At 46.0% G+C, this 18227-nt stretch overlaps 1 protein-coding gene and 1 long non-coding RNA gene across 5 annotated transcripts in view; one reads left to right on the forward strand and one right to left on the reverse strand.

The window, feature by feature from the left end:
• The window catches only part of LOC108409632 (uncharacterized), a 192278-nt gene that overhangs the window by 94714 nt on the left and 79337 nt on the right, over positions 1–18227 (reverse strand). The gene's annotated exons all lie outside the window — the stretch shown is intronic.
• The window catches only part of FBXO32 (F-box protein 32), a 29448-nt gene continuing 25541 nt past the window's right edge, over positions 14321–18227 (forward strand). The window contains exon 1 of one of the 3 annotated variants that reach the window (XM_037003637.2): positions 14321–14707. In XM_037003637.2, coding sequence (XP_036859532.1) covers positions 14592–14707 — 116 coding nt within the window. In that variant the 5' untranslated portion in view covers positions 14321–14591. Of the gene's footprint in view, positions 14708–15588; positions 15611–18227 lie in introns of those variants that run through there. The other 2 variants (XM_037003638.2, XM_073230108.1) reach the window with 2 other exon arrangements.

Genomic DNA, 18227 nt, shown 5'->3' on the forward strand with positions numbered 1-18227 from the left:
TGCCCGAATCTGGCTAAGTCAGGACACATTTGGTTGCAAATGACAGAAGCCAGTGAAAAGTCCACAGGCAGGGGCTCAAAAATGTCGTCAGGACACACTCTCACTCTCCTCTTTAGGTAGACACTGTCCTGGACTGCCCAGGACTGAGGGCCTTCCTAGGATATGGGGCTCTGTAAGCTTTAAAATCAGGACAGTCTGGGACGAATGGGTCACTCTCGTCTCTCTCTTCAGCTGCGCTGTCCTCTGTGCTTGCTCCAGTCTCTCCATCTGCTTTCCTGCCTGCAGCCTCAGGGTATGCCCTACCCTCTCAGCACCTCCTGCAGGAAAGAGCCTCCCCGATTCCGTTTAGAGAAATGACTACACAAGCCCACACACTGGTCACTGTTCATTGCTATCATTTGATGCCTGAGTATGATGCTTGGAACAGTATTACAAGATGATGCTTGGAACAGTAAGATAACATGCATTCTACATATGAGATATATACAAGATAAATAGGTGACTGATAGATAACTGTCTAACAAGATGTACAACCCAGGAACTGTGTAACAAGATGGTTCTGGTGGCCCAGTAAGAAATTGTTCTGGAACCTAGATGTCAGATCTAGATGAAATATCTTGACAAAGGCACATTTGCAACCATTTAAAGTGATGCTGAAGGAGTTTTGACAGGACTGCACCTGGAGAGGCAGAATCCCATCACCACAAACTCAAATGCATCTCCCAAGAGGAAATGGAGTGACTCAAACACCCAGCACATCCTCCAGCCTGAAGCTTCCTGCTCCACTTTGCTGAGAGTGTCCCCCCATGCTCGTCACAAAAGACTGTGGTATCTACAAGACTGAGGGTCAGTTTCCCCAGAAGGGCTCACCTGGGCCACATGCCCACCTGTCACCGGCACCCCCCTTTGATACTTAACAGATGTGCACTGGTGGAGCTCCACCAGTGCACATCTGTTAAGTATCAAAGGGGGGGTGCTGTTGCCAACAGAAGGGGTCAAGGGATTTCTGAGTAATCAGAAACAAGCCTGTCTCCCACCTTTGCGTGCGGCTTAACCCTGCTGACCTGGCATATTAATCTCCCGGCCATTGTGAAGGTGACCCACGTAAATGGTAGAGAATTTTGGGTTTAACATGGCAGAGTGGAAAAGGTGAGGACGTGAAGTCAAAAGAAGACAAGGGTGGGGGTTAAACCTCCTCCTTGTCCCTCACCAGCTGTGCTGAGTATTTCCCGTGTACCCCTCCAGACCCAGCTCTCTGCCCTTCTCTGCCTTGCTCTCCTCCGGAGCCTGCACCAGTGGGCTCTGTTGCCTTCTAGCTTCTGGTCGGGCTTATCAGTGGGAGGCACAGGGGAGACTGAAAGGCAGGAAAAAAGTGAGATCAGGGCATTTATTCCCCTTGGCTCCTTTCTCCCAAGTCACTGGGACTTGGCTTTACCTTTCTACAAAGGCCACAGTTTCTGTCTCGTGGCCGTCTCCTACAGTCACGGCTCCTCACTCCTGGCTCCTGTAAATGCCCCCGCCACTTGCCCCTGTGAGCCAAGGGGCAGCAATACTCCTTCCCACTGTATCCCCACTGCGTCCCCACCATCCTTTGTTAGTTTCCCTTACCCTGCCCATACCATCATAAGTTGTTCCTTTACTAAGCTGTTCTCACCTCCCCATCTGAGTGGGCCATCTGTTCCCTGCAGGGACCCCGAGTGATATCCCAGCTCAGAATGAGGATAACGTTTCTTGCCTCTCATGGCAGTTATGGGATAACATATGGAACCCAACATGTTGCCTGGCACATGGCAGACATTACTGTCTTCCATCATCAGAATGAGCTCCTCCAGCCCACGGACCTCATTTTATTCATCTCTGAATCAGCAGCATCTAGCTCTGTGCATGCTTCACTCCATGTGCTCAATGAATGTTATTTTATGGGTTGTCAGTCTGGTGTTGACCCTTCTCCCTTCCCTTTGGTTCTGTAAATTAAGTAAGAAAAATAAGGTAGCACTTACATCGTCCTCTGGCATCTACCAATCCCAGAGCTTAGACTGTTGGTCTGCATGTTGTATCTTACATTTTTTCATTGTTGCCAAAGGAACTATTTTGCCAGCCATGATCCAAGTGCTTTCTCTAGAAAAACCCTGCTAAGGAGGAATGCCACATAAACATGGTGGTCCTGCTCCAATATCTGGAGACTTGCTACAGTATTCGGAAATGCACTCTGGAAATACTGGTTTCCTCAGCACTAGGGGTCCTAATGCTGCTTTAGCCTTTACAGCTGTTTAAAGCACAAGGAGATAGAGTGCCCTGTCCATGAGGATGGACACACTGGTCTCTACGTGTCCCAGCATTGCAGGGCCAAACACTACAGAAGATTCTCACCTCATCTCCAAAGGGCTCTCTGCCTTCCATACAGCAGGCCCTGACTTGCTCTCCAGCCTCATTTCCTATCTCTCTCCATGCCACCCCTGCTCCAGCAAAACTGAGTCAACGCCTTCTCCCAAATGCCATGGGCACTCTCAACCCTGCAAGGCTTTGCCTTCCACCCAAATGTCATCCTTCCTTGTCCTTTATCTAGTGAAATGACATTTAGCCTTCAAATGTCACCTCTTCTATGGAACCCTTCATGATTTCCCCATAACAGAGTAAATTCCTTCCTCCTCTAGGCTCCTCTGCTATTTTGTACACAGATACCATACATTATATTTTATTGCAATAGGCCTGTCTCCCAATAGATGAGCATAATCTCTAGCACTTATTAAGTATCTACTATGTGCCTGCTGTTCCATGCACATCTCATTTACTTCTCACAGCAAGTCTGCAGTAGGTCTCCAAACTGCAAATGCCATGACTGCAAACGCAGAGACCATCTGAGTAGGTATTTTGTGGTGCTAGGTTATTGTTTTGTTTTGGGGTTTTGTGCTTGTCTATTTTTTGGGTTTTTATTTTGCTTAGTTTTTGCTTTTTTGTTTGTCTTCAGTGTATTTTGGAGAGTTTTTTTTTTCTTTTCTATGCATTTTTTCTTTCTGTCTTATATCTCCAGTGCCTAGCATTGGCACACAGTAAGCGTTCAACAAATACTTGCTGAATGAATGAAAGTCAGTGTTAGTTCTACTTATGGGAACACCCAAAAGCGGAGACTTGAATGAACGTGCTCATGGCTCTCTTGCTGTGCCCCGTTTGTGCCTGGTAGACAAAGGCCACCTTCATTCATCTTTGTTTTAGTACCAAATAAAACCTTGAAGAAGGAATAAATGAGTGTTTGCTTACAGCATATGCATATTCCAAGGGATTACAATGATGACAGCTAATTGACAAAAAGGTAGAATAACACTAAATCCTACCACATGAGCATCAACTTTCTCATTTATGACATAGAAATGATGTTATCTGCCATAACTGATGATGGGAAGAAAGTATATCTGCCTAAATTTCTAAGATTAAAGAGACTTAAAATAACCCCTTCCTCTTCTTTTGTTATTATCCCTGGCCTGACTTCTTCCCAGAAGGCTGCATGTAAATCAAACATTTGTAGATCAAACTGATTTAAATACTGTAGGAACCCTTACTTTTTCAAGAAACAATAGCTTGTAGGAAAATGAAGAGTGCTTTAATAAAATAAATAAAATGGTAATTATATGCTTCAATCTGCTCCTAATTTGTATCACACAGAGGCGCAGCAGGTTTAAATGGTTTAACGTAAGAGATTATAATGAAGGGAGCAGTTAAAGAGATGTGGATAGAGTTCAGGGATTTGACAAGAAATTAGGGCAGGAAGCTGTTGCTACCTCTGGGTCTTTATGGGCAAAAGAAGGGAAGTGATTTTGCAAAATCAATGAGATGAAATGAGGGCAGAGGAGCTGCCTGGCAGCAACCAAGATTATGAAAGGGCTAAAACTGTGGTGCTGAAGCAAAGAGGGAAAGAGAAATAAATCTCTCTCTCTAATCTTTGGCTAGTAACTATCATCAACCAAACCCAACCAGAAACCAGAGAACAAGGGAGCCCAGGGGAGGTGGCTTGTAGGGCTCAGCCTCCTGGCACCTGCAGAAGGACAGGGAGCAGGTTGGAGGGAAGGAAAGGGGCAGGATGCTGAGAGTAACCTGCATGATCTGCCACTTTTGCATCCATCTTGCCCCTCATTCAGATAAAGAAACTCATCCCCAACAGCACTGAGACACCAAGTCCAATAAACTGCCGTGTCATGGTAAGGAGATGCCCAGGCATTCACACTCGCCCATGGAACCTGAATCGCAGCATATCCTTCACTCAAGGTAGCAGAAAGGCGAGCAGAAAAAGCAAACTATGAGAACCAGAAAAGACAGCTACCGTCAAACCTCCCTTGCTGGTCACGAAATGAAAATCACTGATCCTTCTTCCACTGCCTTTCCACCTTCTCCTTTCCCTCGACATCTCAGGTGGATGGAGTTTTCTACCCAACAGGATGAGTCCACCCACTCATTTCCACAGGATCCACTAAGAGCCCTTAGTGACCCGTACTTACTGGGCTGTCGGTTTTCCACTAACCATGACTATTGTATATGAGAGGCTAAGAGGTAACCCAGTGAGTCTTCTGGGCTCTGATAGGCTTTTCTTGCCTTCACTGGGTGACAGCAACCTAATTTCCCTTGCTAATCAGAATCAGTCTCTCCAGTCAGTACAGTAATCTTCTTTCTGCCTGTTGGTTCAATGGCATGAGGAACCCGAAATGGCCAGGGACGGTTTCAGCCTCAACTTTAACGGAACTACGTTTCCATGTTCCCTGGTGGAAACCAGGGCCTCCAAACACAACAATCCAAGATTTCAGGGATGGGAAACCAAAATGTTCTAAGTGGGTTGTTAGGTGTAATAGTTTAAAAATGAGATGGGGTACCAACCTCCCTGCTTGGTTCCAAGACTGCATGTTCTGGACATGGGGGACCACTATGTTTACCACATTCTATGGAACAGGAGGCCCAAACTTTTAAGATGTTATTCCCCAGCAGTCTTTAGGAGGTCATTCTATAGTTCTGTCAAGCACCTGAGTGATGGGTTACACAGTAACATCAGCAAATTTTGTCAGCAAGAGCCCAGTACTATATTTCTTTTGCCATAAAGTGAATTCCTTGTTATTTAGGGGTGATACTGGGTAGGATACCACTACAATCCAAGTCCCTCCAGACTACACCATAGCAGTTATATTTACAACCAGTCAGCTATGTCTCTGGTCCTGATTCTCATTTACATAAAAGAAGAATTTTCTTCTTCAGGCCTAGCCGTCCATTTTCTCTGTCCTTACTCTGTTGCCTTCATGCAACCTTTGGGAGGCAGAATGGCATCCTCAGGAGAGCACAAGTCTGGGGTCAAAAATCCTGGATTCAAAGTCCAGCTCTGCCACTCATGAGCTGTGTGATTCTAACTATGCAGTTTCCTTGCGAATAAAATAGTGGTATTATATGTACCTTGTAGGATTTGGGGGTAAACTAGATAAACCAATATAGATAAAAGTCAGACCCACAATAAGCCTTCAAAAAACATGACTCCCTTCCTCCTGCCTTCAAACTTAATTCCACATCCAAAGCATCAATTTTCGAAACTGTTTATAACACAATGTATACCTTAGGGAAATTTATAAAATGCCACCCATTGAACTTTCTCTGGACTCAGCCTTGCTGCCCTGATGATGCTCATGCCATGGATTTATAAGAAAAATCTACAGTGCTATGCATTTCAGTTCATCTCCTACCTTCACACATGGACAGCTCAACATTCTTCTCTGTCTCAATGTTTTTAAATCTGCCAGTTTTAACTAAGCCAAAATCCCCTGTCTGGGCTTACATCCAGTTTTCTCAGCAAATGATTTCTTTTGGTAAGTCCTAATACTTACAAATCATCCTCTCTGGTCTAATTCAACCCTTGGCCCGAGTGCACACATCAGCACGAGACTGCGGGGACCTGGGAGGAGGTGGGGCAAGTGTGTGTTTGTGTGTTACCAGCCTCTGAATACCTCTCCCATAGCAAGTCCCACACTGCACGGTTATTATTTGCAAGCAACAGAAATCAACCCTGGCTCTCCTGAGCACAAAGATTTTATTGGAAGACTACCAAAATCCATTGCATTGGCAAGAGGGTATACAGTCATGGAAAGCTGAGGCGAGAACGGACAGAGCCCAAGAGGGCCAGACGGCCAGGACCATGGTAAAGCCGCCGCAGCAGGGTCAGCACCCCTCCAACAACACTGCCAGGAATACCCTCCAACAAGGTGTCACCAGCCTCCTGCCGCTACTCCCCCAGACAGCATGTGATCAATCAAGCCTGAGTCACATGCTTGCCCCTGGCTGGACAGCAGGGAGCAAGAGCTAGTCCCTTTATGTCCTATGTTTGGAAGTCAGCAATACCTTCCACCAAGGCACAGTGCCTCCCCCTAAATCAGGGGCTAGCAGGTGGTATAACTAGATGGTAAAAGGTACATACAAAACACATTTTCAGCACCCACCCATTCACTTGTTGGTTTTAGGCAATTTCATCCTTTACTTACCTGTTTAAAAGAAAATTTATTTTAACTTATTTGTAGTAAGAATAGCACTATATGTATTTATAACATTTTTAAAGCCATGTGGAAATGGAAAATTTCATTTCATGGTACAGGACTGTGCGCTGTAACCACTGGCAGAGGAAAACCATCTTATTCAGATGGCTCAGATAGGTGAGAGCAAAAAGAGATGATCCCTTCCGGACATTGTTCCAAATGGAGTTCCTGCCTCTTCTCTGGGCAGGCCCAGGCAATCAGGAAGAAGTCCTTCCCCAGGGCAGAGGAAACACAGTGTTCTATTCTTGGCCCTGAAACCAATGAAAGTGAAGTCGCAGAACAATAAGATTGTCCTCAGCCTTCCATCCAACCATTTTTCATTTTTCACCTGAACTAGAATCTTGTAAGCCCTCCTCGGCACGTCCCTTTCTTCAGCCCCTGCATGTGATGGACCACTGAGTCCAGCAGTGTGTGCCTCCTACACAAGCCTCAGGTCCACCCCCTCCTCACCGCCCAGCTTCCTGGCTCTGATGTTCGCCATCAGTTACGATGTCCTCCTAGCCTGCCTCCTGTCTCCTGTCTGTATCTTCCATCCATCCATCGCTCTATCCGCCAAGAGATACCTACCTACAGCACAATCTACCCAGCTCATCCCCTGCTTACAGCTCTTCTGTGGCTCCAAGATGTCAGATAAAGCCCGGGCTTTTCACCAGTCCTCACTGAGCCCTCTGCAATGTGGCCCTGCCCCTCTCCATCCCCAGCTTGCCTCACTCTCTGGCTCACACTCTCAACTTAGCACACCACACAGCGCTCCCCTCCTCTTGCCCTGTTCCTCCTGTCTCCTCTACCTGGATGCCCACCCCTCTCCCATCTTTATTGCCATTTGCTTCATCAGTTCCTATTCATCCTTTAAGACCCAGCTCAGCAGCAGTTCTGAGAAGCCTTGCCTGACTATTTCAGTTGGTGTCCCAAGAAACCCCATGCCAATCTGTCACTGCACCTGCTGCATGGTTTTAGGGATACATACTTATGTGTCTCTCTCCTAATGGCCTTCCACTCCCTGAGGGTAAGTGTTCATCTCTGTGTTCCCTAAGCTGCTTTACAAAAGTACCAGGAACACAACAAGGGCATGATGTAGCCCTATTGAGGCAGTGAATGAAATTTTACAGCCTCTAAAGGGATCAAAAACAGGACCAAATACAGCCACTCCTTTTGCTTATTTGACAGGAGGGGGAAAAAATATAATTTATATACCATCTCTTCAATAAATACACAATTCGAAGACATTTAGCAAGGGGTTTTATCGAATTGCATTTTTAGCAAAGCAGATGTTTAAGATTAAATTAGTTCTTAAATTACTATCAACAGTAAACCCTGGTAGAAAATATGATGTCCCTAAGAGACTGAATTTTTCAGGCTGTAGTCAGAATGGAAAAGAAGATGAACATACTGTACTTCTTTTTAAATTACTTTCTTATTCCTGAAATGAATGTACTATTGTTTAAAAGAAATCATGGGTTCATTTTATTTTTACTGAATCATCTGAGGCAAACAGTAAAATGGTTTTTAGCTCATGGACCACAATTTCTAGGCTACAGCTTAGAAATTCAGTTCCATATACACTGAGACCTAATGTGTGCCAGGCATCAAGTATACAGTAGTGAGCAGAATAGATTCACTGACTTTTGCAGAAAACAGAACTTTTTGTTTCTGTGGGAAAATGATGGGTAAGAAACGCAGATATACAAACCACCCAAGAAAAAGGACAGGACTGAATTCTACTTTTCTATTTTCCAATGAAAATTTGTGATCATTAATTGTATCATAGAATTGTATATAGAATCTCTATAACACATGTGTATATAAAAGTGAAAACTGAACACTGAACACTTTAAGTGACTTCTTCAGGATTTGGCAAATCAGTAGCTAACTCAAATAAGGAAATACATTTAATGTGGCTCACAAGCCACTTCTTTAATCACTAGATTTGATGAATCAAAATACTAGGTGATTACTGCAATTTGTCAAAGTATAACAGGCAGCAGCACATCTGCATTCAATAGGATGGTCAGGTCAAGACTTACAAAGGCAAGTGATTTTGCAAATCTGCTGTTTTTCTAGGATCCTGCTTGGTTTTGAAGAATAGCCAAGAAATCCTTTTTCTTGTACTCTTTCAGCCAAACTCATTGATGAGAAGTCCTGATAAAACCCAATCACTGGAATGTGTAAATCAGAGGATTTGAATTTTACTTCCAAAGATACTTTTCTCAAGGACATTGCTCAATAGAGAGAGAATAATAGAATATTCTAACCCTACTCCTTTGGTCTCTTAGTGCCCAATTCCCAGGGCTGCTAACTAGCTCTATGTTCTTGTGAGGCTCTCTTTTTTGGGCCTTCTTACCTACCCTTCTCATAGGTAAAAGGAGGGAACTGGCTAGGTAACCTCTAAAAGTCTGTTCAAGCAGATCCTTGAATAAGTGGTTCACATATCTAAGCCTCAGTCTCTTCATCTATAAAGTGGGGATAAAAATACCTACCGTGCAAAGTTATGAGAACATTAGTGATAATAAGTAAACCACCAGACACGATGTCTAGATGAATTTCAGTCCAAACTATTTTTGCACATGAGAAATTGCTGAACTAAAATTGGCTACTCAACCTTTCAAGATACCATTTGAAAGATATAGATAGGCTGGTTTTAACCAATTCAGGCACTAATACTATATTTTAAAGCTTTACATCCATAACAAATTTAACATCCCTATTTTGTTTTAAAGACTCTAGACATCTGGGCTATTGGTGTAAATGTTGTGCTTTTATTCATTTCTCCCTATATTATATGAAAGTTAAAAGCCTGGTCTCCAAATCCTTTTTTGCTACTTATCAAAAGAAAGAAAATAATTTTCATTAAAATTGAAAAATTGTGCTATGTAAAAAAGGAGGATTACAGCAAAATGCCCTTGATGTTCTCTCAAAAACAGAACCAGGCCCACATTTGAGGAATACCAAATGATTCTCATTAAAGTAATGAGAATATTTTCAGTGACATGTGCCTGACCAATTTTAATTTAGTTGGCAGGACTCACGGCAGCCAGAGACCCAAAAATAACACACAGCCAGAAGTTCCTGCTGAAACACACCTAACAGATATATTTCACACTGTTTCAAGGATGCCCCACCCTAGACAGACAGGTTGTATGGTCATATGCAAACTATTTTGGCATTAAACTTACATCCCTTGTGACAACAGGGACAGGTTGAATTTAATATATTGAGTTTCCTTTAGCTCTTCCTTCAAAAAATTCACTCTAACTTGAACAGGGTGAGCCAATAGATTTGGTTGATTCCAGCCCCTGCCCCACCCAACAAGCTAAAGTTATTTTTAACTTACAACTACTGCTGATAAGTATTTTTTTAATACCCTTTCAGAAAGAGAAACTATGAAAAACAAAATGCCATTGCATTTCAGTGAGAAGTAGTCCCTCAGCCAAGCTATAAACGGATGTCATTTTTGGTTAGAAGCAATGGAGCACTTCTTATTTATCAAGTTTTTCAGTCCTTTCTACAAATGATTTCTCTGAACAGCCTTATGAGGCAATGGGCAAGCTAAAATTATGCTGTTTACCTTTGAAAATATAGTTTTCTGAACAGGATAAAGTTTCATTTCCATAGTTTAAGTGCAATAAATAGTAACTAATAATATGCAGGCTGTCATTTCATTGTACAATCCACTCCAATAGACATGTTTTCCCATATCTGGAAATTAGCTGAGTGAGGTATGCTCTATGTCCTCACAACGTAAAATTTGGTGGGAAAGATAGACAGGGATTTAAGCAAGGAAAAGATGGAGGTTCAAACTTTGCATAAAGATAATAATATTAATCACCATTGGCATTGGCACCATTATAGGTACTTTACACATATTACCTCAATAATCCTCTTAACACCCTCTGAATAATATTATTCCCATTTCACAAATGAGGAAAGAAGTGTGGCACAGAGAAGTTAAGGAACTTGCCTAAGGTCACACTGCTATTTAAGTGGGGAAGTATAATTTGAACCCAGTAAATGTGGCTTCAACTAGGGTCAACGAGAGACCTGGGTACCAACTTGGGTTGTACCATACACTAGCTGGGATATCTTAGTCTATTTAACTTCTCTGAGCCCCAGAATCCTCATCTGTAAAACAGGAAATGCCTGAAAGGCTTTTATGAGGAGTATTAAATAGGATTATGTTTGCAAACTGCTTGGCAAGTATCTTCAGCATAAGGGGAACAAGTGCATTAAAACATAGTTTTCTAAGATGCCACCTTTTGACCAACTTCCCTATTTGCCCCAACAACTGATATAGTACCACTCTTGGAGAATTCAGCTATGCAGGGTAGGACTGGGGATGGCCAACCCACTTCCTCCCTATCCTCCTATGTTCTTAGAGGTAATAAGATGTCAATAGGGGAAAACATGGGAATAACAGCATCCCAGGGTAATTCAACAACATTTACTGAGTTAGTTATTCATTGCCTGTTATGTACCAAGCACCATGACAGACATCATGGTGACCAAGCCCTCAGACACAACCTTACCCAGCCCTTTAGGGGAGAAGCACATATCGCAAAATTAAATAGCCAGCACACATCCCAGGTAATCCGTTATACGAAGTTTTTCAGGAGAGGCAGCAGTTCGGTGCCCACACAATGGAACTCACAGCTACAGTGCTCACATTGTGTGTACTGCTGAAACCATCAGGCCACACTGGTCCTCCCTAGGCTGGCCTTTTGAAATTCTTGGAGTATCCTTCTGCCTCTATATCTTCAGTCTGAAGCTATGAATAACACTGATACCTTCCCTTTGTGATTCTCAAATACTCTGCCACAATAAGGCTTCTAATCACAGAGCATCTGCAAAGTCAAGCAACATCTGATATGAAGGTAACTGTTTCAAACATGGCCTAGCATATTCTTTATCTTGAGGTGCTCAGAATTACAAGGTTTCCTAGTAGAAACTGTGTGTTTGAAAGAGTTTCAAGTTAAGATTTTTAATGTGTGAAATCTAAAGTAGTCACTCATACTTCAGAAGGAGCTTAGGGTAAGATATGATAGCCACAACTTTTTTTTTTTTTGAGAAGGAGGCTAGAGCTGAAGGACTAGGGACAAACACTGAGGCTTCCTGAGATTAGCTCTTAGCCAAAAAGTACCAAAAAAAATGTGATTTCCTACTTGTGCTAGAATTTTAGAAGTTAAAAAACACTTTCACAAACTTTCAGCCACTCAACCCTTTGTAGTAGTCAGCTACTGACACAATAATGCTTTGTAATAAAAGATCACAGTAATCTTTTTTTTTGAAGTATCATTGATATACAATCTTACATTGGTTTCACATGTACGACACAGTGGTTCAATAGTTACCCATATTATTAATTCCTCAACCCCTCTAGTGCAGTTACTATCTACTAACGTAGAAAGATGTTGCAGAATCACTGACTATACTCTCCATGCTGTACTACCATCCCTGTGGCCAACTTATACTGTGATTGTGAATTACACAACAATCTTTTACTGGCATGCAACCATAAACATTTATTTCTTGCTAATATATTGCGGGGCCACTGGGGCATCTGCTCCACATGTCCCGTCCTGGGACCAACGCTCAAGGAGCAGTGGCTACACATGATATGCTCTTGTCATGGCACTGGTAGAGACACAGAGGACAAGCCCAACCAGACAAGCACACACATCACATCCTCTGTGCACATCACATTCACCAGCATCCTATTGGCCAAAGCAAGTCACATGGCTGAGCCCAAGGTCAAGAGGGAAGAACATAACACCAAGAGGCCATGTGCCACGTGGGTGCACAGAATGACCAAAGAGGAGGAAGTGATACCAATAACCCCATTTTGCACTCTTCCTAAACAACCCTGAAAGGCAGGCATTCTCAGCTCTATTATTTATTGACAGCTAAGGACATCGAGCCTCTAGAATTTAAGAATCATTCATCCAGGCCAGGGAGGCAATATGTTGCTCTAGCAAAATTAGAACTCAAATATTCTGCCTTCTGTGGTTTCTACAGACATGTAGCTTACTAACTACTATGCAACTTTAAACGTCACATCCCTTAATTAGAAGCCCTTGCTGATAGATATTCGTGTTCTCCAAGAAAGGGCAGACCCAACCTCAGCTCATCTGTTAGCATGATCACAGTGTTGCTTGTTTGTTTAGGACTTTCTGCAGTGTTTTTACAAGTTATTTTTACTATTATTACACTAATAAATTATTTATGGTGGGAAACCTGAATCAGAAAACTCTGGTTACTTGAAAAACAGACTTTTTAAAAACAACTCCTCCCCCCTCCAGCATGTAAGCTCCCAAGGCACACATAATTTCTTTACCTACTCAGCCTTAAAGGTTACAGTCCCTGGGACAGAAGATATTGATGGCTGCACAGGAAGGAATATGGAAGAATCAAGCTTAACCCTAATTCTTGAGCATGGAATTTTCACTCTGCTGGGACTACTCTGAGCCATCTCATCGCAAAACAGATCAGACTGTGAAGCATCGTAACAAGTAGTCATGAAGGGCAAGAAACCACCCTGACACCAGCAGCCTCCCACATGCATTCACCCATTCAAACAGCAGACAGTTATTGAAGGTCTCCTCTGGGCCTAGCAAGATGCTGGGGCACCCCTCCAACAGACCAGCTCTCACTGGGTTTACATTCTGCAAAAATTACCTTCCCCCCAAAAAAGCAAAACCAAACAGGGTAATTTCAGATTGCAATAAGGTTGTAGACACTAGCCATGTGACTCCGGGTAAATCCCAGGCGTGACTTCTCTGGGTCCTCATCGGGCCAGCTATAGGCCTCCCACCCCGGTGGCGGTGGGCAGTTACGAAGATTAGGTTGATAGGCTAACGTCTGCCAGCTGCGGCGTTCACCCCACTTTAATCCCCATCATCAGGGCCGAAGGGCAATCTGGGCCCCTCTCCCTTAACGCTCACCAAAACTAAAAACAAAACTCCTGGCCTGTTATTTCCAGAGAGGACTTAACAGCGCAGAGGCCGCCGAGCAAGGGAAGAGAAGGAGGGCACAGTGGCTCTTCAGAACAGAAGCCCAGCGCCGGGCGCCCTAGAGCGAGGTGTGGACAGTGAGCGGGGCTCAGAACCCCTAACCTGCCCCCGCGGGGCTCTGCCCTGGTGGTCAGAGTGGGATGGGGACTGCCCTGCTCTCCACTCCCACCCCGAGAGAACCAGAGGTGCCCGGCTTCCCTCTCCTTCCTCCTTTGCCGCCCAGGAGACAGGCGTGACAGTGTGAACCACGTTAACAGCAGTTCGCGGGCAGGGTGGGGTGGCGGGACTGGGTGCTGCCCTACTCAGCCCAAGAGCCGAGTTCGGGCAGCGAGAGAGGCCAGGAGGCTGTGACGCACTGTGCCCAGAGCGCTGCTCCGACTGCGGGGCTTGATTATGACGGCTCGGGGTGCAAGGGGGACCCTCGCCGGGGAGGGACCCGGACGCCGCTCTGGCCTCCTCTTCCCTGCACTCGGCCGAGCCCGGAGCCGCAAGAGGACCGGGCGCGGCCTCCCGAGAGCCTGGCCCTGCTCTCCCCGGGCCGGCAGCTGCGCCCTGGCGGCGGAGGGGGGCGCGTGGAGGGGCCCGGGGCGGCCGGGCAGCGGGAGCCGCAGCCTCACTGCGCCGCGTCAAGTTTCCTCCCGCCTGCGGAACCACGGCCAGAGGAGCGGGAGCCGCGGGCGCTTCGGAAAACAGGCCAAGCCCACAAACAAAGCCACGTGGCCTCCGGGCTGAGGGGGCCGGGCTAAGAGCGGGCGGCTCTTCCGGCAACACAGAGCGGCGGCCAGCGGCCCAGGATAAATACTGCAGCCGGGCTGCGGCGCAGCACTCCCGCCAGCTCCGCGCGCCGTGTGACTCTCCCCGGCGCCCGCGCCCCTGCGAGCGCAGGTTCCCCCGCTCCGCACCCCGAACCCGCCGCCCTCCACGCCAGTTCCCTGCAGCCGAGCCAGCACCCCTAGCAGCCGCCCAGGGCGACGCGTCCCCGAGGTCGCCGGTCAGTCCCGTCCGTCCGTCCATCGCGCCCGCGAGCGGTGCCATGCCATTCCTCGGACAGGACTGGCGGTCCCCCGGGCAGAACTGGGTGAAGACGGCCGATGGCTGGAAGCGCTTCCTGGATGAGAAGAGCGGCAGCTTCGTGAGCGACCTCAGCAGGTCAGTGGATCTGCCACCAACTTCCAGCGCTGCAAAACTGACCCAGGCTGGTTTCGGGGACTTGGGGCAGGTGAATGGGGGGCAGGTAGGGCTGGAACTGGGTGAAAAGGGAGCTTCTGGCTGGGGGGACGGGAATGAGTTGCCCGGGTTTCTGCAGAGGTCGCCAGAGCATGGGATTCCGGGAATTTGGTTTCTCTTATTGTTCAAGGTCAGCGTCTCTAAGTGGGCACGACCCCTTACAGAGCCCCGGGTCTGTAAGGGTCTGTGAGTATCTGACGACAAATGCAGGTTTTGTCTGCAGTGGTCAAACTCAGGGTCCCCTGCGGTCAGGGCACTGGAGTTGCGCAGTTTGCGTGTGCGGGGGTGCGGGCCCGCGGGCTGAGCTTTTCACCGCCGGAACGGCGGGACTCGGAGCGCCCGAGCCCTGTGGTCACGAACCGGGTGACAGAATTGAACACGGGTCCCGCCCGGAGCACCTCCGGCTCTTCCCACACATTGGCGACCACGGAGTGGGCACGGGGCATGAGTAACCAGGAAGACGCGGCCAGATGGGCCCTGGGGCTCCAGCGCCTACGGGGCGGACTTGCCAGCACTGGTTATAACTAGGAGCTGCGGAGGAGGGAAGGGAGGCAGGGAATGAAACCCACAGGCCTTCTGCTGCTGGGAGAACGAAGCATTTGCACTTGGTTCCTCAGTGGCCCTTTCGATGCATTTTCTTAGTACAGTAAGTGTGCCCCCCATTTCAGGTGATGCTGTCAACTGCAGAAAAGCCCACCTGGTTCCGGCAAGTCCCTGGACTCGAGGTCCCACCCGAGCCTCCGTCAGCCTGGTGTAAAATCTCAGGTCCGCTGAGGTCCACTAAACTGGTGCTCTGCTTCCCTAATAACACAGAAGTGCCAACTAGTAAGTTTCGTGGTCTGGAATCTGTCAGTCAGGTATCTCAACAGTTAGTTCCAGATCCTTGCCATTTGGGGCATGTGAGGAGAGCAGTGAACGTAGGTCCAGAGGAGATCCGTGCAGCCCAGTCACCTTGGGTGCCTTTTTCTCTGGCTTTGGCTTAAAATGTGGTCCTCCAGCCCTTAAATTTACTTCAATTGAGAGTTCTGTAATTGGGCCAAGTTCCCACTTACTGAGATTTACCAGTGATGGTTTGGTTGAGCCCTTGGTGCTCAATTTTAGGAAAACTCTCAAGAAAATAGGGTTATTGTGATGACCTCCAGCACCCCGATACCCCCATCTGTTTGTGATTTGTAAAGCATCAAACTCCTTTTGCCTTCTAATGAAAAAAACAAAGTTTTTAATTTGGGGGGGTCGGTCAGTGTCAGGAGAGACAAGACCATACTGACTTTCATGTTAAAGATACTTTGGGTCAGTCCCTGGGGAGTTTTGGGAGCATTACAGGGAAATCTTATTTATGGAAAATGAGATAATTTGCTTACAGAGAAATTAAAAGACCATCTGCTGTCCCTAGACTAATCTTAGGTACTCAAGTTACCAATTATGCCTAAATTATTTTCCCTGGACTGGAAACTTCCTTCTGTTTTAGTCAAGTAGAAGCTTCCTTCCTTCCTCCTTCCTAAGGATGGATGATCTAATATTTTGGTCTTTTTCCTTTATTCCTTTATAACAGTTCAGGTTCTTACTAGGGAGGTGCAGAAATGATCTGCTCACCTGTGTCACAAGGCTCACCCAAATGTAACTGTAAGATGCTTCTCAGTGCAAAACCAGATCACTGGTTTCAGCAGGCGAGGATGCAAACTGCAGAGCCTCTGGTTTGTACACAGATCCCCACTGCATCTGCTCCGGGAGATAAGCTGGTATCACTCCCCTTTAGAAGCATGTAGTGGTGCCTCTCTCTCCACAGCGTGGGAAACCTGAAGATGGTTTTAACTTACCACGAAAGTTTAACCGAGGCTGGGCTCAGGTAGCTTACCACCCCCTTGTGCCCATTGTGAACCTCCTTTCTGACCTCTCGCTGGGCACTGCCCCATCATTATCACCAAGGTGACCAAGGGGTAGAGTGACCACCTGTGGCTCTTCGATGAGTCAGAGTTTAGGAATCATTCCGTAGCTTCTAGCAGAGCAGCTAGCTGTTTGTTTTTGGAGTATTTTTCTCCCCAGCAATTGTAAATAATCCTTTCCCTACTTAGCATGCATAGTCTGCCAACTTCTTAAAAGCAGCTGGCCTTCTGAGACCTGGGTCTGTAGTCTCAGATATCCCCACTCTTTTCAGTCTTGGTGATGTTTCTCTGTGATGTCAGGTTTGGGCTGGGTACCTGCCTACACAGGTGAAGATGAATGCCTCTCCTGTTGGGAGAAAACAAAAGGCAAGCCCTTTCAAAAGGGGTAGAGAGCATGTGAAACAGAGGCCTACAGGGGCAGGGTGCTCTGCTCCAATTCCACACACGGTTCTGTGAGCTGCCAGAACGGGCAAGAGTCGGGGATGAAGGGTGCGTTTGGTGTGTTCCAACCTGGGGATAGCGTTTAGTGTTGAAGCACACCTTCTCTGGACTCTGTTGGCCATTCCCTCTTTAGTCCTGGAGCCCTGCCAGCAGCAGAAATGTTACAAAGCCCATTGCAGCTGAGTGCCCCAAAGTGAGTCATGGGAGAATTTCAGATACATTTAAACAGCACCCCTTGTTAAAAAATCGAAACTATGTAAGGTAGAAGAGGATGACAAGTGTTAAATTGCGTTGGCAGATTAAAAATTCAAGGAAACAGCTCGGCATGAATTGGGTGATCCAAGAATGCTTCAAGGAAGTGGTGGCAGAGGCAGCAGGCAAGCCCTTATCACCAACAAGCCCTGTCCTAGGCCCATCCTACCCTGAGGATGAGTAATGTCAGCTTTCTGTTCCTGAGCCACTGTCTCCAAGCCTACAGTACTGCAGTTGAAACCTTGAGTGTTGCTTTCCAGTATAGCTGAGGGTGAACCAGGAAGCTGGAGGTCCACCTGGGTGGCCTGGATGAGTAGTGCATAAGAAAATAATAATAATAATTAAGATTTTTATGAGTGTTTACTGTCTGTGTACAAGGCACTGTTTCAAAAGCTTTATACAGTAGGCTGTTTGTTTTACGAGAACAATTCAGGTACCAGTCATGTGAGTTTGATGACTTGTGTATGTAATGGAGCAAACTAGCATAAAATCTCATTGGCTATAATCTGTAGCTAAACCCTGTGGAGCAGGCCACAGCTTTCTTAAATGGCCTGAGGGCTTCATGTTTTTTTCTGCTGTTCCTTTATCTCTGCTGCCAAAAATGCTCTGATTTTGAAATCTTTCCACCTTGTCTAAAGTTTTTTTTTTTTAAGTATATTGGTATGTGTGTAACAATAATATAGGGCTGGGAGAGGTCTTTTTTTCTTATTTTAGGCCTAGGCCTATAAAAATCAAGATTAGTAAGAACTGACTACAAATAGCAACTTACTAGCTATTACTGAATTTAATGAGGAAAGCAGCTTCTTAACATGGTTTTGCTTATTTAAAAAAAATGTAAATGTCACAGTTCCTAAATGGTGGTAGCT

The sequence above is a fragment of the Manis javanica genome, chromosome 2 (assembly GCF_040802235.1).
Source record: "Manis javanica isolate MJ-LG chromosome 2, MJ_LKY, whole genome shotgun sequence".
Taxonomy (NCBI): domain Eukaryota; kingdom Metazoa; phylum Chordata; class Mammalia; order Pholidota; family Manidae; genus Manis; species Manis javanica.